Source organism: Citrus sinensis, chromosome 7 (assembly GCF_022201045.2).
Source record: "Citrus sinensis cultivar Valencia sweet orange chromosome 7, DVS_A1.0, whole genome shotgun sequence".
NCBI classification, from domain to species: domain Eukaryota; kingdom Viridiplantae; phylum Streptophyta; class Magnoliopsida; order Sapindales; family Rutaceae; genus Citrus; species Citrus sinensis.
In genome coordinates this window covers 10749430-10773106 of record NC_068562.1, presented here as the reverse complement: position 1 = coordinate 10773106, position 23677 = coordinate 10749430, and the positions used below count along the sequence as shown (strand labels likewise).

General features: G+C 37.9%; 5 protein-coding genes across 5 annotated transcripts; 4 read left to right on the top strand and 1 right to left on the bottom strand.

Annotated features, from left to right (window-relative positions):
• Window positions 1–268: 268 nt before the first annotated feature.
• LOC102622897 (coleoptile phototropism protein 1) lies at window positions 269–2604 on the top strand. Its single transcript, XM_006465344.3, has 2 exons — window positions 269–1043; window positions 1766–2604. Exons 1-2 carry the CDS (start codon window positions 312–314, stop codon window positions 2336–2338), a joined length of 1305 nt encoding a protein of 434 aa, XP_006465407.2. The 5' UTR covers window positions 269–311; the 3' UTR covers window positions 2339–2604.
• Window positions 2605–8631: 6027 nt separating this feature from the next.
• Window positions 8632–11827, top strand: LOC102623370 (pentatricopeptide repeat-containing protein At1g15510, chloroplastic). Its single transcript, XM_006465345.4, has one exon. It carries the CDS (start codon window positions 8714–8716, stop codon window positions 11351–11353), a length of 2640 nt encoding a protein of 879 aa, XP_006465408.2. The 5' UTR covers window positions 8632–8713; the 3' UTR covers window positions 11354–11827.
• Window positions 11828–12156: 329 nt separating this feature from the next.
• Window positions 12157–15302, bottom strand: LOC102607277 (uncharacterized). The gene is made up of 7 exons (XM_006465448.4): window positions 15028–15302; window positions 14769–14884; window positions 14554–14672; window positions 14297–14459; window positions 13982–14208; window positions 13561–13882; window positions 12157–13462 (listed from the first exon to the last, which is right to left on the bottom strand). The coding sequence occupies exons 1-7, from the start codon at window positions 15193–15195 to the stop codon at window positions 12340–12342; spliced, it is 2238 nt and encodes a 745-aa protein (XP_006465511.2). The 5' UTR covers window positions 15196–15302; the 3' UTR covers window positions 12157–12339.
• Window positions 15303–16623: 1321 nt separating this feature from the next.
• On the top strand, window positions 16624–18616 carry LOC102623672 (molybdate transporter 2). The gene has a single exon (XM_025097963.2). It carries the CDS (start codon window positions 17078–17080, stop codon window positions 18482–18484), a length of 1407 nt encoding a protein of 468 aa, XP_024953731.2. The 5' UTR covers window positions 16624–17077; the 3' UTR covers window positions 18485–18616.
• A 963-nt stretch (window positions 18617–19579) lies between these two features.
• LOC102623963 (uncharacterized) lies at window positions 19580–23329 on the top strand. Its single transcript, XM_006465347.4, has 2 exons — window positions 19580–19757; window positions 19948–23329. The coding sequence occupies exon 2, from the start codon at window positions 20020–20022 to the stop codon at window positions 23167–23169; it is 3150 nt and encodes a 1049-aa protein (XP_006465410.2). The 5' UTR covers window positions 19580–19757; window positions 19948–20019; the 3' UTR covers window positions 23170–23329.
• Window positions 23330–23677: the final 348 nt, after the last annotated feature.

The window sequence follows — 23677 nt, the reverse complement described above, 5'->3', positions numbered from 1 at the left end:
AGAGAATGAATGACGATTTGTCTATTTTCATTGAAAGGAATATATTGAGCATTTAAAGAAACTTGTCTTCACTCTCCCTCTCTTATCCTTCTTCCTCTTCATTCACATCCTCTCAAAGCTCCAATTCCATTTTCTAATTTCCATCCGTTACAATTTTTTTTTTTAAAAAAAACACTTCATTCCCAAACTACCCTCATCATTTTTAACATTTGAAGGCCACTTTAGTCAAACTACACTTACAAATTTGTATATAAAAGGCAATATCCTTCGGTCTACAAAATACTAAATTCACGCCTACACTACTAGAAAAAATGAAGAAACTATCCTCGCCGGATTCTGTCACTTTCCCGGGAAAACCAACCCAATTCTCAGCAGAATGTTGGTTCGATGACGCCTGCATTCTCGACATGGACTACTTTGTCAAGACCATATCCGGCATCAAGGCCAAAGGCGTCCGGCCAGACCTAATTGGCTCAATCATAGCTCACTATGCATCAAAATGGTTACCGGACTTAGCCTATGAAGACGCCAACAAGGGCTTAACAAACTTCGAAGAATCCCCGGAGAGTGTCACGGCTTCCTGGATGAAAAAACGTTTCTTTGTAGAAACCCTAGTGGGAATCTTGCCGCCGGAGAAAGATTCACTCCCATGCAACTTCTTCTTGCGTCTGCTTCGCACCGCCAACATGGTCAACGTAGAGCCAGCATACAGAGAGGAGCTTGAGAAGAGGATTTCATGGCAATTGGACCAAGCTTCGCTGAAAGAGTTGATGATACCTTCGTTTAGTCACACTTGTGGCACGTTGCTTGATGTTGAGCTTGTGTCTAGGCTTGTGAAGAAGTTTGTTCACTTGGATATTGAAGGTGCTAAGAGTGGTGCTGCTTTGGTTAAGGTTGCTAAGCTTGTTGATTGTTACTTAGCTGAAGCTGCCATGGATTCTAATTTGAGCTTGTCGGAGTTTGTTGCTCTTGCTGGTGCTCTCCCTAGCCATGCTCGCGCCACTGATGATGGATTGTACCGTGCCATTGACACTTATCTCAAAGTAAGTTAATTTACATACAATTAGTTGTTAATGGTTCTGTTTATGAAATTAAACTCTTGATTAGCATAGAAATTGGCAAACAAGGAAAGTAATTAGAAACAGAATTGAAGAATATGCATGAAATGGAACGAAAAAAAAGGTGTAATGGGTCTCGTTGTACTGTAATGTCGTCAGCATAAGATTCTTCATCCGAAGACTTAAGTGTTGGCCATAGAGGATATTGGCATACTGCACACAGACTGTAAATTGACATGAATGCCCTTTATCTTGTGTGAGAACTGAGAAACAGGAAGTTTTCCTGAAATAATAATAAATGGCTTTTCTGTTGTCAGCTATATAGCATTTGAAAGGTAAGTGTTACTTTTACCCTCTCCAGGTTCTGTACACCAACGTAAAGTCCTAAACCTCGCCAACTAGCATGTTACTAAAAGTAGTCTTAAACAATACGTACGTCGTACGCTGTACACTTGTCAAGATTACCTTTTTACCCTTTTTCTAGAATTCAAGATCTTGGAACATTTAACAATGCCACAATGTCACAATGTCACATGGGCTTCTGGGTCCATATATAAGAACAACTTTCCTAACTAATAGCTTGTTCAGCTGTAGTAATTGGATTTGATTATATGTATCGAACAATTAGATAGATTAACCAGTTTCAATTTACCGATGTCTTGAACAATCAGTTTATTTGTAAAAATGTCACATTTATGGTACTGCAGGCACATCCCGAGGTAACAAAGCAAGAGAGAAAGAGTCTTTGCAGATTAATCGATAGCCGAAAGCTCTCGCCAGAAGCATCACTGCATGCTGCACAAAACGACCGTTTACCCGTTAGAGCTGTGATTCAGGTGCTCTTCTCCGAACAAGCCAAGCTGAACAAACAGCTCGACTGGAGTGGCTCGTTCAGCGGCATCAGAAGCCCTAACATAGGCTTTGATCCCTCGGCGGCTCGTTGCTTGTCAAAACGGGAAGTGGGTGCTCAACAAATGGAGATAAGGAAGCTGAGAGAAGAAGTGCTTAGGCTTCAAAGCCAATGCAACGCCATGCAGGTACAAATTGAGAAGTTGGTGGAGAAAAAGAAAGGGACGTTCTTTAGATGGAAGAAGCTGGGGATAATTCCTTCGATCAAGAGTGGTTCAATTAGTGTTGTGGACAGGATTGTGGAAGGCGATAGAGAAGGAGAGGCTGCATTTGGGAGACAAACGCCGATTGATTTGAAAACTAAGCTGGTTCGAGGCAAGAATAGTAATACGCCCAAACACAGGCAATGGAGAAAATCTTTGGACTCTTAGAATGTGTTTAGCATTCGGTGTCGATCAGGTCAGTTTGTGTTGAACAATAAGTCAACGGTTAGGATTTCAAGCGCTCATCAGGATATGGAAGTCTAGAGCTTAAATCCTGACTGTGTTTCAATACTCGACACAAATTCATCTGAGCATTGAATATTTGTCCCTTGAATGTGTGAAGGAAGGAGATTGAAATATTTGGCTACCATTTTTTTTTTTATATTTTGTAATAATATTGTCTGTTTTATTTTATGTTTGTTCTTGTGTTGTAATTTTGAAATAATGCTTGGGCTTGAATAAGATTCTCTCATAATATGTGCCATATTTTGGAAACAGAAATCCACTAAAGAAGTCTAAGATCAATTCTATGTAAAAAGAGTGCAATCAAAGAACCTGAAGCTTTGGAATGAAAAATCTTTCCTCGTGAATATACTTACAGGAACCGACAACGTTTTCTATAGAACCCAACACACGATGGTCAATATAGAATTGCCACTCCAACCTAACACACGTACTAAATTAATGAGCAAGCAACTTAACCCTCAGAACATAATACAATCTCAAATGGCGAAGAGAAAAATATATAGAGGTGCCAAACCTTCTCATCAATGTAGGTAGGGATGTCAAAAATACCGTCCGGTCTGGACTTGAATCGGACCCGAACGATGTGGGATGAAGTCGGGTCGGCTCTAGGCATCATTTGATAATCTCAGGACTCGGCAACTCGAATTTTATAGAAAAATATTATAAAATATATATTATTTTAAATAATTATATTTATTGACCTATCTATTACATATATGTAAAGTTTTAAACATGTAAAGTTCATATCTTCATGTCTAATTTCATTGAATTAAATTTAAAAAATATAAAATTACAAAAAATTAAAAAAGTATATGTATATAATGTTATAAAATATAAAATATGGGTATAAAATTCAGATTAAAAAATATAGTTCGGTGCCAGGCCTTTTGAGCCTGATCCGGGTGTCTAAAAAATACATCCGAGCAGGGTCTAGGTATTGCTTTACCCAGATACAGGTAGAGCTGGCAAAACGGGTCATCGGGTCGTGTTCGTGTCGTGTCAGCTTCGTGTCGTGTCAAATTTAGGTCGACCCAAACCCGACCCATTTAATAATCGTGTCAAAATATTGAGACCCAAACCCGACACGGAAAAATAATCGGGTTACCCAATAACCCGTTTAATATCTATATATTAAACAAAAGTTACATCAAATATTTACACACTATCATACATACGTATGTACATACATACATACATACATAATTTATCGATATTATAAAATATACATATCTACCAATATATTACACATGTACACTATTGAGGTTTTAATTATATATATATATATATATATATATATAATATTATAAAATATACATGTCTATCAATTTTTACACATTTACACTATTGAAGCTCTAAATGTATGTAAAATTTTATAAATAAAACATTGTGTTTATATTCACCCTTTTAAAGAATAAAAAAAAAGAAAATCATCTCTAATATTTGAGTTTTAATTATAAGAATATGTAAATTATTTTAAAATAGAAAATATAATCGGGTCATTGATCGGGTAAATGGGTCAAGAATTTTAACCCAAACCCGACACGGAAAAAAATCGTGTTGACCCGGACCCGACCCATTTAATAATCGTGTTAAATTTGACAACCCATACCCATTTATTTATGTCGTGTTCGTGTCGGGTAATCGGGTCGTGTCAAATTTTGCCAGCTCTAGATACAGGTATGGTTTTGCCAACCCTAAATGTAGACTCCTCTGAAAGCTAACCTTTTATCCCTAGATTTTTTTCCATAATGCTTAGATAGGATTGAATTGAACGATTGATTACATATAATAAACTAAATTATAAGAACAAACTTGGTCATGCTTTTAAAGCATAATAACGAATTCAAAAGAGATGCAAATGAAATATAAAGAGTAAAAGATAATTAAATGATAAATGTTAGTGTTTGGGGGAAAATTTGGGTGCTAACATGGGCCAATCGCTAAGTGACAGGTAGTAGGAAAAGTCAACCAAGGGAAGTCAATTTATTTGACTGGGTGTTAGAATAACTCATAGAGAGATAAGAGATAAGCTCCTTGAAGAAAGGGGCAGTTTCGATAAAATAAACTATATTAAAGGGTATTATCATAGGCTAGATTTTGTTGTCTACAATGCATACCGTCATGAGAGAAAACATAAATATATTTTTTTGGCTAAAAATGAGGAGCCAATAAGAATGGAGATTCTTTACCGAAGCAATGAGAAAAGACCATGTCAGATATCTTTTTAATACCACCAAAAAAGCAATAGGGCTACAGGGTTGGAAGGCTGCTATATCTCTAGGTATGGAGGCAAAAATGTGATTAGAAGTTTCCTTACCTTCCAAGCTCATGGGTGTCACCATCAAAGGACCACAAGACAAATTACTCAAATATCCTCATATAAGGGAGGACAACCATTAAATTTAAATGAATGTCAGGTGTCCAAAAATATCAAAATACACTTAGGAACACTCTTATATAAGCTCCACATGTTCAATCTCGACTGGCTCTCTCTCTCTCTCTCTCTCTGTCCTTTTGCTCTATCCAATGGTTAGGTATTTTTTCAGATATGATTTCTTGAGAGATTGCTTCATCTTCGTCTTCCTCCATTTTTTTTTTTTATGTTTCTTCATTTATTTTTATACCTCCATGGAAGATTTTGGCACCTCATCTCTTGAAAAAGCTATTCCCTTATTTAAACTTTCTAATCTCCATAAGAACTACATATTCTTTATGTTATTACCTAGCATAAACAACCTTTAATAAGGTTTTATTGATATTGTAGAGCAAATAATGTAATACTTTATATATATAATGGGTTGGAGGTGAGTTACTCTTGTGAATGTAGGTCAAAGGGCCGAACCATGCAAAATCTTACATGTTATTTATTGTTTATGCTTGTTTTCTACTTATTATGATGGTTTTAATGCCTAGATTGTATTTTATATATGGGTTCATATGAGTTATCCTATAAACTCTATGAAGTTAACCGGATAAGCTCTTTAGAGCTATCCTCGAAGCTCAATAGAGCTCTCTGTGTCAACTTTCTAAATTAACTCCTATGAGTCCCACCTGCTCATCATAATATTTGCAACTCAGAACACTATAGCTCACATCTCAAATCACCTTAGCTTACCCCCCAAGTTACTGCAGCTCACCTCTCAAATCATCTTAGTTATACCTCTTACCCCAAATATAAGAAAATACACATAAACCCAAACCTAGCCTAATCTTCCCCTAAAATATAAATTTTATCTACTTTAATCACATTTGACCTGGATCTAGTAAGAACAACCACTTAATGATTCGAATCAAATCCTAGATAAAATTTAGCTAAAACAATTAGCGACATCTGTGGGGAACGCTACAAAAAGCTTTCGTAGCGATGTCTAGTTTATATTGGGTAATATTTAAATAAAGGTCAGTAGATATACCCTTAGATTTAAATCACCAAAACGAGAAGCTCCATAAGAAATTCTATCAAGGATCCCTTAAAAAAAACCAAAGAGTAGGAAAACACTATGGATGACTCCTCTGGAAATGCTCAAGAAAAATGCCAAGGATGATACCTCAGGAAAACTTTACAGAGGATTCCTCAAAGAATGCCATTAAGGATTTCTCATAAATAAAAAAACAGTGCAATAATTTTGAAGATTATCTCAACTCTTCTTTAAGCACCAAAGTAGAGTCAAACACCTCTTGAATGCTCCAACACTCAGGACAACTATTCAATATTATGCTCTTGACTCTTCCCTTTTTATTTCCATATTTGAATTTTCTACTATATATTTGCTCAAATATATTTGTGTCAGGTCCAATAGGAACTTTATTTGTTCACCGTGACTTTATTTATTTTTAAAACTCCTTGATGTCTATATAATAACAAAAGAAATTTTAAAATCTCTTTTTAGAATAACGCGTGCTAGTCATATAATGATTATGATTTGATCTATTTTTACCTAGGCAGATCTCATAAATGAGTGCTACTTGAGAGGATGACTAATCTTCTTAATTGTTTCTCTATGGATGTGATTGAATAATTTACTCTTGCTATGCATTATGAGATGTGATTGAATAAGCTTTTTTAAATATGTTTATTTATCTAAATTATTGGATGAATGACTTATCTTTATTGTTATGTGTTGTGAATGAATGATTTATTATCATTTTTTTAAATTTATGGATTATAATTTTTCTCCCCTTATGACTCAGAATGTTTAACTTTTAGAGTATAGCTCTAGATATGTTGAGCTATTCTTGTTTTAGTTGACTTATATTGATAATTATTCAAGAGTTTTGAATATGAACAAATTGTCAATATAGAGGTACTTTAGTAAGGTTACCTATGGGGGATTGAGATCTCCTTTCCCCTAAAATTTATGTATATCATTAGGAGTTATCATCATGTTTTATCGCCATGATAAAAAAGCTATAGATGGTTCATAATTGAAATCACTGGAGCTGAGTATAACTCAAGTATTGGAATCGCCATAGCTAGCTAAGTGTAGCTCAGCTGTCAGTCGCCAAAGTTGAGTATAGCTCAAGTATCAAAATTGCCAAAGCTAGCTAACTATAGCTCAACTACTAGTAGCCAGAGCTATATGTAGCCCTGTTGAAGATCATTAGACCTGTGAGAAAGCTAGCAGCACACTCTAGAATAACTTAAAAGTTCACTAGTGATCAAAAGAGTTAATCAGCAGCGAATGTCATGTGTCCCTCATACAAATTAGTTCTCTGTGAGTATTTTGTATCTCAATTCTTTCAACATAAAAAACTAGAGGAATCTTGTTTGGGGGAAATTTGGGTGCTCACATAGGCCAATTGCTTAATGAAACGTGGCAAGAAAATTCAACCAAGGAAGTCAATTTGTTTGATTGCATGTTAGGATTAGCTCAAAGAGAGATAAGAGATAAGCTCTTTGAAGAAAATAATAGTTTTAGTAAAATACACGATATTAATAGGGTATCATCGGAAGTTAGATTTTGGTTAGGGTCAGCATGTGAACATTACACACCATTATGAGAGAGAACAAAAAGATAAGAAGCCAATGAAAATGGAGATTCTTTGGCCAAGTAATGAGAAAAGACAACGTTAGCTGTCATTTTGATACCACTACAAAAGCAACAGGACGACAAGTTGGGAGGCTGCCATGTGTTCAGCTGTTAAGGTAAAAAAATGACCGGACGTTTCCTTACCTCTCAAGCTCAGTTACCACAAGGGACCACAAGGTAAATTACTCAAATATACTCACTTACAGGAGGACAATCATTAAATGAACACTATGTGTCTAACAAAACCAAAATACACTCAAGAATGCTCCTATATAAGCTCCACATGTTTAATCTTGTGGAATTCTCTCTCTCTCCCCTTTTGCTCTATCCACACTTAAGGGATTTTCCTATATCTAATTTCTTGAGAGGTTGCTTTATCTTATTCTTTCTCCATTTTTTTATGTTTCTTCTTTTATATTTATACCTTCATGAAAGATTTTGACCATCTCATCTCTCAAAGATGCTTTTCTCTTATCCAAACTCTCTAATCTCCATAAGACCCACATCTCCCTCATGTTATTATCCACCATAAACAACATTTAGTAAGGTTTTGTTGATATTGTAGAGCAAATCATGTAATACTTTATTTATATAATGAATTGGAGATGAGATATTTCGTGAATGCAGGTTAAAGGATCGAACCACATAAAATCTTATGTGTTCTTTATTGTTCATACTTATTTTCTACTTAATATGATGGTTTTGATGCCTATGACATGTTTTATATGCGAGTTCACATGAGTTGTCCTACAAGCTCTACGGAGTTAACCAGATAAGTTCGTTAGAACTATCCTTGAAGCTCTCTTGAGCTCCCTATGTCAATTCTCTAAATTAACTCCCACAAGTTCGCTATAATATTCCAAACTCAGAACACTATAGTTTACCTTCCAATTCACCTCAACTTACCTCTCAAATCATTGCATCATACCTCCCAGCGCAGCTATACCTCTTATCCTAAATATAAAAAAAATACATTTAAACTCAAACTTAGTCTAATCTCCCCTTAAAATATAAATTTAATTATTTTAATCGAATTTTATCTAAATTCAGTTAAAACAACCACTTAATAGTTCGAAGAAGATGAAAATTCGGATGAAACACTCCGCATAAAAAATAATAAGTACTAAGCATGACGGAAGCAAAAGCAGAATAAGACAAAAGCTAAAATCATCGTTATCTTTTAATAGTAAACCACTGCAAGTATTTTCGAACTTATCTTCTGACTCTTAAACCCCAGACAAAAACCCAACTATGCTCTCTATCTTCAATGACAATGGCTTTCTGTGCTAAAACCTCACAAACCCCTCTTCGCCAAAACCTTCGAAACCCTAAAACACGAATACCCGAAACCTCCTTCTATTTTAAACCCAAAACTCGCCATTTCTCCTCAAAAAATGCTCAAAGTGTCCAAGTACTCAACACCCAAAACACCAGTTCAATCGCAACTAAAAACCCAAACTCACGTTTAAATGAACTTTGCCTCAATGGGTCCTTAGAACAAGCTTTAAAGTATTTAGACTCAATGCAAGAACTGAACATTTGTGTGGATGAAGATGCTTTAGTTAATCTGGTTAGGTTATGTGAGTGGAAGAGAGGTTATGATGAGGGGTTATATTTGCATTCTGTTGTGTCAAAAACAATGAGCCATTTGAGTGTTAGGCTCGGAAATGCATTTTTAAGTATGTTTGTGAAGTTTGGTGATTTGGGTCATGCGTGGTATGTGTTTGGTAAAATGTGTGATAGAGATTTGTTTTCTTGGAATGTGTTGATTGGTGGGTATGCGAAAGCGGGGTTTTTTGATGAGGCGTTGTCTTTGTATCAGAGGATGTTTTGGGTTGGTGGTGTTAAACCTGACGTGTATACTTTTCCATGTGTTTTGCGGACTTGTGGCGGTGTGCCGGACTTAAAGAGAGGAAAAGAAGTTCATGTTCATGTGATTAGGTTTGGGTATGAGGCTGATGTCGATGTTGTTAATGCTTTGATAACCATGTATGTGAAGTGTGGTGATTTGGTGAGGGCAAGGTTGGTCTTTGATGGAATGCCTAAGAGAGATAGGATATCTTGGAATGCAATGATTTCAGGGTATTTTGAGAATGGAGAATATATGAAAGGGTTGATGTTGTTTATTATGATGAGGGAAGTTTTGGTTGATCCGGATTTCATGACCCTGAGTAGCGTGATTTCTGCATCTGAGCTTCTCGGTGATGAGAAGTTAGGGAGGGAGGTGCATGGATATGTAATCAAAATGGGGTTTTCTGATGACGTTTCGGTGTGTAATCCATTGATTAAAATGTATTTGAGTTTTGGGAACAGGGAGGAAGGAGAAAAAGTTTTTAGTCGAATGGAATCTAAGGATGTAGTATCATGGACAACAATGATATCATGTTATGAAGGTAGTGTGCTACCTGATAAAGCTGTGGAAACTTATCAAATGATGGAGGCAGAGGGTAGCATGCCTGATGAAATTACTATAGCTAGTGTTCTATCTGCCTGTGCTTGTTTAGGAAACTTGGATCTGGGTATTAAGCTTCATCAGCTCGCTATGAGGACAGGGTTAATATCATACATAATTATTGCAAACACACTTATAGATATGTATTCCAAGTGTAAATGCATTGATAAGGCCTTGGAAGTGTTCCACCAAATTCCAGACAAGAATGTGATATCTTGGACTTCAATAATCCTTGGGCTTCGACTCAATAACCGGTCCTTTGAAGCATTGATTTTCTTTCGGAAAATGATGTTGAATTTGAAACCAAACTCTGTTACCTTAGTCTCCATCCTCTCTGCATGTGCTAGAATAGGAGCTTTAATGTGTGGCAAAGAGATTCATGCCCATGCATTAAGAATTGGGGTAGCATTCGATGGTTTTCTACCAAATGCACTTCTAGACATGTATGTAAGGTGTGGAAGGATGAAACCTGCTTGGAACCAATTTAACTCGAACGAAAGGGATGTTTCTGCTTGGAATATTTTGTTGACAGGTTATGCAGAGCGGGGACAAGGGGCATTAGCCGAAGAGTTCTTCCGTAAAATGATAGATTCTAAGGTAAATCCTGATGAGGTTACATTTATTGCACTTTTATGTGCTTGTAGTAGATCTGGAATGGTGACTGAAGGTTTAGAGCTTTTTAATAGCATGAAACAAGTATACTCCGTCACCCCAAATCTGAGACATTATGCTTGCATCGTTGATTTACTTGGCCGTGCAGGGCAATTGGAGGAAGCTTATGGGTTTATTCAGAAAATGCCAATGAAGCCAGATGCAGCCATATGGGGAGCCTTACTAAATGCATGCAGGATTCATCGATGGCTTGAGCTTGGGGAACTTGCGGCTGGGCATATTTTTGAAACTGATACGAGACATGTTGGGTATTACGTTCTCTTGTGTAATCTCTATGCTGCAAGTGGGAAATGGGATGAAGTTGCAAAAGTAAGAAGGTTGATGAGAGAGAAAGGGTTGACTATTGATCCTGGGTGCAGTTGGGTGGAAGTGAAAGGAGAAGTTCATGCTTTCCTTAGTGGTGACAATTTCCACCCTCAAATAAAGGAAATAAATTCAGTTTTGGAGGGATTTTATGAGAAAATGAAAGCAGTTGGTTTTGCTGGTTCAGAATATGTGTCTATGGACAAAAGTGAAGCTTCAAAAGCTGAGATCTTTTGTGGTCACAGTGAGATGTTGGCTGTGGCATTTGGCCTCATAAATACTGCCCCGGGGATGCCTATTTGGGTTACAAAGAATCTCTATACATGCCAAAGTTGTCACAACACTGTCAAGTTCATCTCCAAGATTGTACGCAGAGACATTTTTGTTAGGGATACTGAACATTTTCACCACTTCAAGGATGGAACCTGCTCTTGTGGTGATGAGGGTTACTGGGGAAGACTAGACAGGTCAGAGAGCTAAAGATTTTTTTTAAGCATTCTATAACTTGTACAAAAATACAGGATGAGAGTTTCAGGGTTGTGGTGAAACTTGTACACTTGGGCAGTGGCTGGCCCCTTGAACTAAATTGTAGGATTCCAAGCAAAGCAGAGAACATCGTAGTCCCAACACCAAGAGCTTGAAACACTGATGAACAGTTATTCAGCTCGCTTTAACCAGCAGTCTTGAAAAGGAAAGAAGCTGGTTTGCTGTTCAATTTACTGCACACCCTTTGATTATGGAACTGACATCAAGGTATCGTGTAGTACTTTTATGTATGCACCCAATGGATATAGCGTCACTGTATTCTTGCTGCCAAAAGGGAAAATATAATTTAAACAAGATTGTTGTGCGAGGTAGGTAAAGTGCTATTCTTTTTATTTATGTATATTTCATGTGAAATATAGTAGAATTTACCTTAGTGTATGAAATGAAAATTGTGTAGATTTGATTTCATTCTGTGTTCTTACAAGCTTTATCATCTTCTTGTGAATTGAGACCTGATGAATATCACGGACTCATGATAATTCAGTCTTGCTTAAGTAAGATGGCGATACATTGACAAGCTAAATGGTCCAATCGGTTATTATCATCTTGAAAAAAAGGTGATTATTATCAGCCTCCGCTGCCTATTTACTTACCAGTTCATTCCATTATTTGTTGCTGGCAAACTCATTGTTGATTCTAAATTTTAGAGATGCAAATTTCTTTTTCAACATATAACATAGCCAAATTCTAGAAAAAAAATATCATCACTATCACTGTTTGAGAATCCCGACATAACATGGCCGAAAATACTATCACTGAAACCGTATTTATTTATAAAACAAGAAGCTGTTATCATCCAGCACAATCAAATCTTATACACACTGCAAACCGTAAGCAATTCACTCAATTATTCAGCTTAAGAAGCCTCATAAATAAATAAATAAATAAATGATTAAATGAAAATAATGAAATTGAACTCATCATATCTTCACTGCCTTCTTGATTGTCTTGATAGATGACTTGATGAAAGTGTTCCCTGCAGCATGAAACTCACTACCATCATCATCATCCATAACAATCGGCTTCTTGCGTATGCAGTCCACTCCCTTTTTCAAAATCAAAGATGGAGAAGATGGGATTCTGTGAAAGGCCCTGGCACTCTCAGACCTTCCTAATGATTTCTCCTTTCCGTGCTTCTCTGTTCTTTCCCTCACTTCAAAGCTCTTACGACTTCCAACTCCTTCAACAATACTAATTTGTTCCACTACATTGCTTTTCTCTGTCACTGTTTCTGCAGGCTCTATCTCTGTGATCTCTTCTTCCAACTTCCGTGCTTCCTTCTCTACGACAATCTGCTGCTTCTCAGGTTCTTGTGTTACGCTTGATCTGTCTTTCTGTGGATACTTCTCATCCAGCTTTTTGATTATGTCGTCGGTCCTGCTTGTCTTGTTTTCATTAGTTGCTTGAGGATCCGTCTCTTCTTGAGTGTTCTCTAACAGCATTTGCAGCCACCTCTCAACATTCCCTTTTCCGCGCTCCTTTCTGATCTCTTCCTCTTCCTCTTCCACTTTCTGTATCTCTGGTTCTCGAAGAACTGGGAATTGCAGCCTCTGTCTTTTCTCCTCCCCAATTTCTAGTCTCTTAAGCTGATCCTCAATGGGGTACTCCTCAAAGGCAACAATGGATTTATCATGCTCCTCATGTTTTTCATTAGCAAAATTTATTCCAAGTTTTGGCGGTTCCTCTTCAACTTCTTCATTCCTTCGTTCTTCGTTTGAAGACAGGCCAGCTTCTGATGCTTTTTGTTCCTCCTCCAAAAACACTCTCAGTTCTTTGTGTATAGGTGTTCTTTGCTTGACTCCTGGTAGATAAAGAACTGATCTACTGTCCTTCTCTTCAAATAATGTATCATCCATTCTTGATCTCTTCCTTGCGTGTTCCCTCTCTGGCCTTAACTGCTTCTCAATCTCTTCTCGTTGTTTGAATTTCTTGTGGAGATCCTTCTCTGCAGAATCACAGATTGCTTTCTGTGCTTCAAGTCTTGCCATAAGCGCGTTAGTAGCCACCTGATTCAGTCTTACTTGTTCCTTGTAAATGACACTCCTACAAAACAAATGATACATCAATTTTTGAATAATGAACAATATGGACACATCGAGATTCAACATTAAGTGAAAGGCACGTCACGTTGATAATCTTACTGGTGCATAGCATCTCTAATCATCTTCTCTAGCATTGTTCTATATGAAGATTGTGCTTCTGCTAGCTGCCTGCACTTCTCTGCTCTTCTCCTTCGCTTTATCAGCTCCAACTCCAGGTCTTGAATATCAAGCTTTTCTTCATCATTTGCTCTCCTCATATCAGTCACTTCCTCATTCAATTTCTGTATTTCCATTTGCATCTTTTGAGTTTCTTCTCTTTGTTTCAAGGAATCCCTTGCAGCAACAATGGCTTGATATGGGTTTGTAACAAAGTCCGGGGTTTCATTTTCTTTCAAGACACCAGGTTTCACTTTTCTTGAAGCTAACACAATGAAAACAATACAAGTCTTTATCTAATGAAATCCAAAGTCAAATGCATGTAGAGAAACAAAGTTAGTTGTTCGATATTTCATGTGCTTACCAATTGCAGGAGAGCTTGACCTTATCTGCCTATTATAGTCCAAGGATCTCAATGTCAATGCAGAATCACGCAGTTCCCTTCGAGATACAACAATACCAGCAGGAGCAAGGCCTAATTTCCTTTTTGATTCAACAAAATGCTGCGGAAAACTATGCGATTCAACAGTTTGTGAGGCGTTTATTTCTTCATTTTCACCTTCCAAGAACAAGTATGAAAATGCCCTGTGCCTGCCAGAACAGTGAACAAAAATTTGTCATCGACATTCAGGTTAGGCAACAATATGCATCAAATGAAGAAAATGAGGGATACACAAACCTGAAGTCGGAGTTCGAAGAAGCAAAGACTGATAAGAACTGGTTTACAGATATACCCAGCTGCAAATCCCACCATGGAACAACAAACTCAGGTTTGTTATGCTTCCTTTTGCACACTTGCCATTGCAGTATCCTTAGATTGCTAGGCACAGTCAATCCTCCTCCTTAAAGTCCACAATGATGCAACAAATTAAACACTAATGTGTCATATATAGTAACATTGAGATATAATTAAGGCTCAATAAATAATATTTTTACTTGAGCAAGGAAACCAGTGATCAATTTCCCAAGCAAGAGGAGAAGCAGAATCAGCATGATAGTACAAAACATTCCCATATGGATCTACTCGAATCACCGCAGGATCAAAGCCAGCATTCCTGCAATTCGAGAAAAGTTGAAACAAAAACGAAACTCTAACAGCTTCAACATTGATCACGTTTGCTGAAATTTTATAGGCTTTAGTTGTTAATTACCCAAGATGGTTGAGTTGTTTCCACAGGAGACTCAGAAATATCTTAGGCTTAGCCGTTGGTTTCGCCTTTGGATCGATAACTGGAAACATCTTTTCCAATTGTTTAGCTCTCGAACTCTGCAATAACCAAGATGATATTGTAAAATTATTTTCTTTCAATCAATAACACCAAAACAAACCACACCCAGATAGCCGTTTCAAGCTTCCTAAACTTTCCTTCACTTTCTACCCAACTAAGAAGATTTTTGTTTTTGACTCACCTCATCTTCCTGCAAAGGATAAGGAGTGAAACAAAATGGAGGGCCATGGCTGCACAAGCCAACACCAGAAGCAGAACGGTCTCTGCAGATCTTGGCGTAGGCTTTGGGGTATCCGAGACCCTCGTCGACCGCCATATCATCTTCGGTGAATGCGTAATCGGCAGCCATTGTTTCTGTTGATTTTGATTTTTCTCTTCTATAAGTTGCTGTTGTATAGACAGAGTTGACGATGTTCTATTAGAAAATAGAAACAGAGGAGCTAACGGTCGAATTTGGTTTCAAAAGGCTTGTTAAGGGAAATTAAGAAAGAGCCAAAAAGATTTTGGTGCCACGTGGCAAGCGGTGGGTGCGTAACGGCTACTAGATAGCCTGGGCCCCCCCGTTATTTAATATTTTGACAACCGTAAGTTTCGGTCCATCACCTGCTTCCGGCGCATGTGTTTTCTTAAAGACCAAAATACCCTTTCGGATTCCGTCTATCATAAGACTCATTAACTTCTCTCTTTTATTTCAATGGACCGTTATTTGATTGAGAATTCAACTTTCAAAGTTACCAACAACATAACTTCTAATCGTATTATATCTAGACTAGTATCAATATTTTTAATTTATAGAATGACGATATCATTTTTAAGAGAATATTTGTTATGTAACTTATGATTTCATATTTGAATTTAAAAATTTAGTATGAATAAATTTGAGAAATACTCATCGTATAGTAGGTAATAGAACACATGATATAATTTAATAATTTTTTATAAATATTATTGAGTTATGACCTGCGTGGATTAATCAAATAGCACCTTCCGCTATATGAAAATTTGCCTATTAAAAATCATCACCATATAGTTAAGTGTTCAATAATTTTTAAAAAATAAAAAATAAAAAATGATTTAGTTGCACTTCTGCTATAATTAAAGTAGAAATGATTTATTTCACCGTTATAGTTTGAACTAAAACAAATATAGACGAAAGAGATAGCATAAAGTTCTTGACGCACCAAGTACACCTCCACAAACTTTGGACGTGTCCGTAGTTTTGGCCTTGGCAGGGCTTATTGGCCCCAATATTAACTCGAGGCTTGAGCTCTGGACAAAATTCAATAATATGAAGAAATTATAAAGCAACAAAATAAATATTATCATCTAGAAACACCTCTATAGAATTTTATCACTTCCCTCATATTTTAGTTAAAAAAATTACCAATGCTGAGTTGGTTTGACAGAGACAAGGAGAATGTATCCGAATAATGTAAAAATCTGAATTGCGTGCAATTAAAGAAACTTGCATTCTTGTGCAAATGGGTCCCGCTAATGCTACCTGCTAATGTTATCCTGTTAACCTATTTGGACTGCCCTGCTAGAATTTGGCACTTGCTCATTTGGGGTCCCCAACTCCAAGCATCTCTAGATTCAAAGCCAAATTTCACCATACAAGATATTATATCATCGAAAACTTCATCGATGACATTCATGTATAGTGTATACATTAAGTCCATATTTAGTTGAAAGAAATGAGAGAAGAGGAGAGAAATAAAAGGAAGAGAGAAAGAGAGAAAATAAGGTGAAAAGGGTATCGATGACCCCGTGAACGAGCCTTTTGATTGTCTTCAGGGCTTAATAATGCTTTGAAGCCGGGCTTCAATTCAATGCCTTTGTTGTTAACTTGCCAGCGTTTTGATGTGAAGTGTGTTGTTTGATTGAAAAAGAATGGGAAGAAAAAACCCACCCCAAGGAATGCTTGAAGAGCCGCATTTTATATTTAATCTAAATAGCTTTTCACGTCAGCGACGAGCCCAAACTAACATTCAACAAACGTAGACGCCTCTATTGCATCCGTGGTCAGTACTTGGAATATACGATAAAATATGCTGATACTTACTGCACTTTCATATGGTTAAAAAAAAATCCAATCGAGACTTGGAAAGTGCACCTTCGAGCTTTAGATAATCGCTGCACACTTACACTTTGAAAGCCCACAACTTCCACTTCACGAACTCTGAAACTCAATACTTTCAGTGATCCAACCATCACCAATTCACCACCACTCCATGGAAGAACAACGACAGCAAACACCCACCACCACAGCGCCTCTCGTCCACCACAACCACCGCCCCGGCCGCCGCAAACACAGCCTCGTGTCGGAGCTGTCCGGCGCGGTAGGCGATCTGGGCACCTTCATCCCCATAGTCCTCACCCTTACCCTCGTCTCAAACCTGGACCTCTCGACGACCCTCATCTTCACATCCCTCTACAACATCGCCACCGGCCTCCTCTTCGGCCTCCCCATGCCCGTCCAACCCATGAAGTCCATCGCCGCCGTCGCCGTCTCCGAATCCCCCCACCTCACCACCTCCCAGATAGCCGCCGCCGGCCTCTGCACCGCCGCCACCCTCTTCCTCCTCGGCCTCACCGGCCTCATGTCCTTCTTCTACCGCTTCATCCCCCTCCCCGTCGTCCGCGGCGTCCAGCTCTCCCAGGGCCTCTCCTTCGCCTTCACCGCCATCAAATACGTCCGCTTCAATCAAGATTTCGCCACCTCTAAGTCCACTTCCTCTCGCCCCTGGCTTGGCCTCGACGGCCTCCTCCTCGCCCTCACAGCTATCCTCTTCTTGGTCCTCACCACCGGCTCCGGCGATTACGGTACCCATAATCAAGAATTTGATATTGATAATACTGATGATGTTAATGATAGCGGACGTAGGCTTAGGCTGCATACACGTTTGAGAATTCTGTCGGCAATACCCGCAGCTCTTGTTGTGTTTTTGCTTGGTTTGATACTCTGTTTCATTCGTGATCCCACAATCTTTAATGATCTTAGATTTGGCCCGTCCGAGATTAGTGTGTTAAAGATTACATGGGATGATTGGAAAGTTGGGTTTCTCAGAGCGGCAATTCCTCAGATACCATTGTCTGTTTTGAACTCGGTGATTGCTGTGTGTAAATTATCAGGGGATCTGTTTCCTGATCGCGAGGAATTGTCCGCAACGAAGGTTTCTATCAGTGTTGGTGTGATGAATTTTGTTGGTTGCTGGTTTGGTGCAATGCCGGTTTGTCATGGGGCCGGGGGGCTAGCTGGGCAGTACAGGTTTGGTGCTAGGAGTGGAATGGCTGTAGTGTTCTTGGGGCTGGGGAAGCTGGCGATTGGGTTGGTGTTTGGGAATTCGTTCGTGAGGATTCTGGGGCAGTTTCCGATTGGGATTCTTGGGGTGCTGTTGTTGTTTGCGGGGATAGAATTGGCTATGGCGTCGAGAGATATGAATACTAAAGAGGAGTCTTTTGTGATGTTGGTTTGTGCTGCAGTTTCATTGACTGGTTCTAGTGCTGCATTGGGGTTTTGCTGCGGGATTTTGCTGTTTCTGTTGCTGAAATTGAGGGGCATGGAGTGTTCTAGATTTGGGGTCTCCAAATTTTGGTCCAAATCTTCTGCTGAAGACATGGATGATTCAGTTCCTTAATTGTGTACTCTCAAAAAATAAAAGGCTCGCGTAAATTATGTACTTGATTGATTTTTAGAATCTCATAGATACCAAAAAATTTATGTATGCTTTCCCATTGATGAATGAAAAAAACAAAAGTGGTTAGCTTTATTTGGATTAATGGATCAAAGAACAATACGTGTCGATTCTGTTCTTCAAATTTAACAGGGGATTGTTCTGTTTCAAGCAAAATCAATGTAAAGAAAATCAGAAACTTTTCATGGGTTCAAAAGAAGCAGAATGACATCTACTCTTAAGTTCTATAAGTAACACAAAATTAGTAATATAACGCAACTTAAAGATGTTAATTGAAACGGAGCTATGAAAGTTTTGAACAGAGCCATTTGGAACTTGGAAGCTGCCTGTTAGAGTTTGGCCCAAAGTCTATATGGCCCTGCTCGGGCATTTTTCACTCCTTTTTAAAAAAAAAGATTATTTAAACTCTTTAGCAATTAATTATTTTTTTTTTCTCAAGAAAAAAAAAAAAACTCCCAACATTTTTGTCGGTGTTCCATTAAAGAATCAATTAATCGTGATAATCGGAGATTACATATGAATAAAATCTTAAGTTTGTCTGTAATTAAGAATTTAATTTTCTTAATTTTTTTAATTTTTTTTATAAGTAACTAGTGGAAGACTCGAGACTTTGACAGTATATCATTATGTGGTCCACTGTCTTGTTTCAGATTCCAAAAAATCGTACACGCGCTCATACGATGCCTGAACGCCATGCGAAATTAATTATTGTTTTTTTAATTTAATAAAAATGAATAAATTTCTCCAACTTATTTCAAATCCGGATCGATAATTTTCTTCTCTTCCACGTTTCCATTAAAAATTGGCAATGCGTAATTGATTTACTTTCTAATTTTTATTATTTAAAGTTTAATTTTAACTGAGTTACATCTCTTACATGACAACTCACTGACAAACTTCTAATGCTTCTATAATTAGACTTCCATTTAAATATTTAATTATTTTTTTAAAAAAGACAATTGGAATAGAATAGAACTTTAACACCAAAAATAGAAAAAAAAAAAGAAAACAAATTAAAATTAGTGATGAGTATTTAATTAAATCTGTTACACCAACTCCACTTTCATAAACTTCAACTTCACTCCTGTCTGTCCTTCTCTTTCGTTCTTAACTGAAGATCCAATCCAGGCTTTGCATTTTGGTCAGGCTCACTTGTTGTAACTCAATCTTCCTTGAAATCTTTGCAAGAACATGCAAAGCAGAAACCCATTATCAGGTAAGTTTTTCACTGATCAAATAAATTAACAAATTTTGCACTATCACCCCCACCCAACTATCAGCTCTATCTTATCTTGGCCATTGTTACCATACACATTTATCTTCCATTGGTTGATTGTCTTCTTTGGATGATTTGTATGATGAAGTTTTGTGGGTGAGGATAAAAAATTTCAACTTTTGTATGACAGCTTGTGTGTTCATAGTAACTGGGTAGCTGGCAAATATTGAAAAGAGTGATTGCAAGTTGAGATTTTGGAATTATGAAGATACTGCTTTTGTTTATTGTTGTTTGTACTGTGTATGGATCGTTGGTTTCTGGGCTCCAAGAATCATATCCGGATTCTGCCCTTGTGAGTGACCGATCTCAGGTGACTTACAATTATGATAGGACTGATGAAGTGAAGAAACATTGTAGTTCTGTTTTATCTTCTGCTACTGAATTGAGAGCTGAAAGCGATAGGATTTATAGGATCAGAGATGAGGTCAACTTTGTGTTTGGTGATTGGGAGCAGGAGATGGGGGTCGCCCCTATTATGCCATTTGATGATAGTGATGTAAGGAAGGACTCGCCTCGAACCCCTGAGAAAATAGCTTCATTCTGGGTTATGGATGTTGATCGTGACCATCGATCAAAGAAGTATGTTGGTGTTAGTGGTGAATTGTATATGGGCATAACACTAGATGAATCTTTTGCTGAGAGACCTTATGGGGGGAACCCTCAGTTTCAGATGTGGCCAAATCATACTCAACTTACGATGTTGTTTCAAGGGATATATACTGAATCTAAGAAGAATGGAGGTGAAATAGTGTTGTGTTTGCTGGGTACTGCAATGTTGCCATCTCGGGAGTCTGAATCCAATAATCCATGGGAGTGGATGAAGGGCTCTGGTCCAAGTTATTACCAGCCACCTCTCTTGCAAGATGATCAAATTCTTCTTGTGCTTCATTTTCCATTGACCTTCACACTGACCAATATGGTGATAAAAGGGGAGATGAGCAGTTTAAACCCGAAGTCAAATCCCAAGTACTTTGACAAAGTTCACATTTTGTCCCAACGTGGCAGGTCAGCACGGTATGAATTTGGTGCTGACAAAATTGTTTCAAAGGCATGCGATCCATATCCTATTGAAGATAGCTTCATGAAAGGTGGCATTGATATCTATAAAGGAATTGGATTTTGTGAAGTTCTTCAGCAAGTTATTAATGAAGGGGCTTTCACTGTCGTGCCAAACTGGAAATGCAACGGCACGGACAATTTCTGCAGTAAAATGGGTCCATTTGGATTAAATAAAGAGATTCAAGCAACTGATGGGAGCTTTAAAGATGTTAAAATTTTCATGCAAAATGTTAAGTGTGAACAAACATATGGAAAGGGAAATTCCAGCTCAGCGAAGGTTGCAGCAGTGTTTTGGGCTGCCCCTCCATCAGCAATGCAGTATGCTGCTACATTGAGATCTGGGATAAGCAACATGACTCTTGCCGCTGAGGGACTCTGGAAGTCTTCTAGCGGACAACTCTGCATGGTTGGTTGTGTTGGTCTTGTAAATGCCGAAGGGAGTAGCTGCAACTCTCAGATCTGTATGTACATTCCTACTTCATTTTCCATTAAGCAACGAAGCATAATCGTTGGGAGTTTTTCCAGCATCAATAAAAGTAGTTTGTCATATTTCCCTTTAGCATTTGAGAAGTTTGTACAGCCTACCGAGTTGTGGAATTATTTTAGAACCTCCAATCCCCATTACAGTTACTCTAAAATTGATAAAGCTGGTATTGTCCTAGAAAAAAATGAGCCCTTCAGCTTTGGAACCATTGTCAAGAAATCCTTACTTCAATTCCCCAGACTGGAAGATGCGGATGGACTTTTATCTAGTCTTTCTCTTCTTTCAGAAGATCTGACTCTTCACATCTCTGCAATTCCAGATCCATTACCTAAAGCTCGCCTGCCAAGAACTGACATTCAGATGGAAATTATAACACTTGGCCCCCTGTTCGGGCACTACTGGTCTTCACGGAATTTTTCCACCAGGGAAGAGGAGACTCACTACCACACTAAAGCTGAGTATACTGAAAAGCAGCTCCTTCTGAATGTATCAGCTCAACTCTCAATCACTGAAAAATCTTATAGCAATTTCTCTGTGCTTTTTTTGGAGGGTCTTTATGATCCACACGTTGGAAAGATGTATCTAGTTGGTTGCAGGGATGTCAGAGCCTCGTGGAAGATATTATTTGACAGCATGGATCTTGAAGCTGGGTTGGATTGTTTAATTGAAGTGGTAGTCTCATACCCCCCCACAACATCTCGGTGGTTGGTCAATCCAACTGCTAAGATATATATTGCCAGCCAAAGGAACGATGATGATCCCCTCCATTTTAAGACAATTAAGTTCCAAACACTTCCTGTTATGTACAGGAAGCAGAGAGAAGACATCCTTTCTCGGAGGGGTGTTGAGGGGATTCTTCGGATCGTGACACTCTCATTTGCAATTGCTTGCATTTTGAGCCAGTTGTTTTGCGTCAAGCATAATTTGGATTCCAATCCTTTCATGTCTCTTGTCATGCTGGGTGTCCAAGCTCTTGGGTATAGTCTTCCCTTGATCACAGGGGCTGAAGCTCTCTTCAAGAGAAAGGATTCTGAATATGAGAACACATCATACAACCTTGAGAAAAATCAGTTGTTCCAAGTGATTGATTATACAGTGAAGCTCCTAGTAATGGTATCATTTCTACTCACACTAAGGCTCATGCAAAAGGTGTGGAAATCACGTGTCAGATTGCTTTCACGGAGCCCTAATGAACCTCACCGTGTCCCGAGTGACAAGCTGGTGCTTCTTACTACTTCGGCAATACATGTTACTGGTTATATACTTGTTTTGATCATTCACTCTGCAATTCGAACAGAGAAGTTCATAGATTCGACAAGTAAGAGCATGTGGGAAACTGAACTAGAGGAGTATGTTGGTCTTGTTCAAGATTTTTTCTTACTGCCTCAAGTTATTGGTAACTTTCTTTGGCAGACAGATTGTAAGCCACTGCGAAAACTCTATTTCATTGGCATAACAGTGGTCAGACTGCTCCCTCATGTATATGATTACACACGATCTCCTGTTCCAAATCCTTATTTTGCTGATGAATATGAGTTTGCGAACCCAAATCTGGATTTTTACTCCAAGTTTGGGGATGTTGCCATACCCATTACTGCAGTTTTTCTTGCAGCAGCGGTATATATTCAGCAGAAGTTGGGCTATGAGAAACTCAGCCAGATTCTTACTTTTGGGCATTGCAAGCTTCTTCCATCAAGATCAAGAACATACGAGAGGTTGCCTTCCAAGGCCATTGAAGCCGAACTTGCTTCTGACGTTAACGGGAACACCATGCATCGGAGACAGCATGACGATGATGATGAAGAATAATAACCTTTTGTGGTCTATCAAACATTGCTAACTGCAGAATGAGCTTTTGTAAACATAATCCAAATTAATCTTTTCTGTGGTTTATTTTCAACTATGAAGTGCTGTCTTCTAAATATTTAATGTATAGACTTTGGTTTTATGATACATATTTTTAACTTTATTGTGAAAAATTGATAGATACTTCTTATGATCTTGAATATAAATGGATGAGGTATTTTACTTATGTGAAAATGATCAGCTAAAGCATTGGGTTAAGCTACAGAAGCATTTTTGACACCAAAATCTTGCTTCAATACATTAAATCAATGTGATATAAATCTCATATGAAAAACAATTAAAAGGCAGACTTCGTTGCTTGTCAAAAAATCAAAACAAACCGGTGGTTGCCAAAAAGTCATAAAAATAGATTTAAATAACTCAAAATATATGATATTACATATTCAATAATGGTAAATTTATAGAGTTAAGATACCAAATTTGTATTTTAACTAATGTGAAAAATGATATG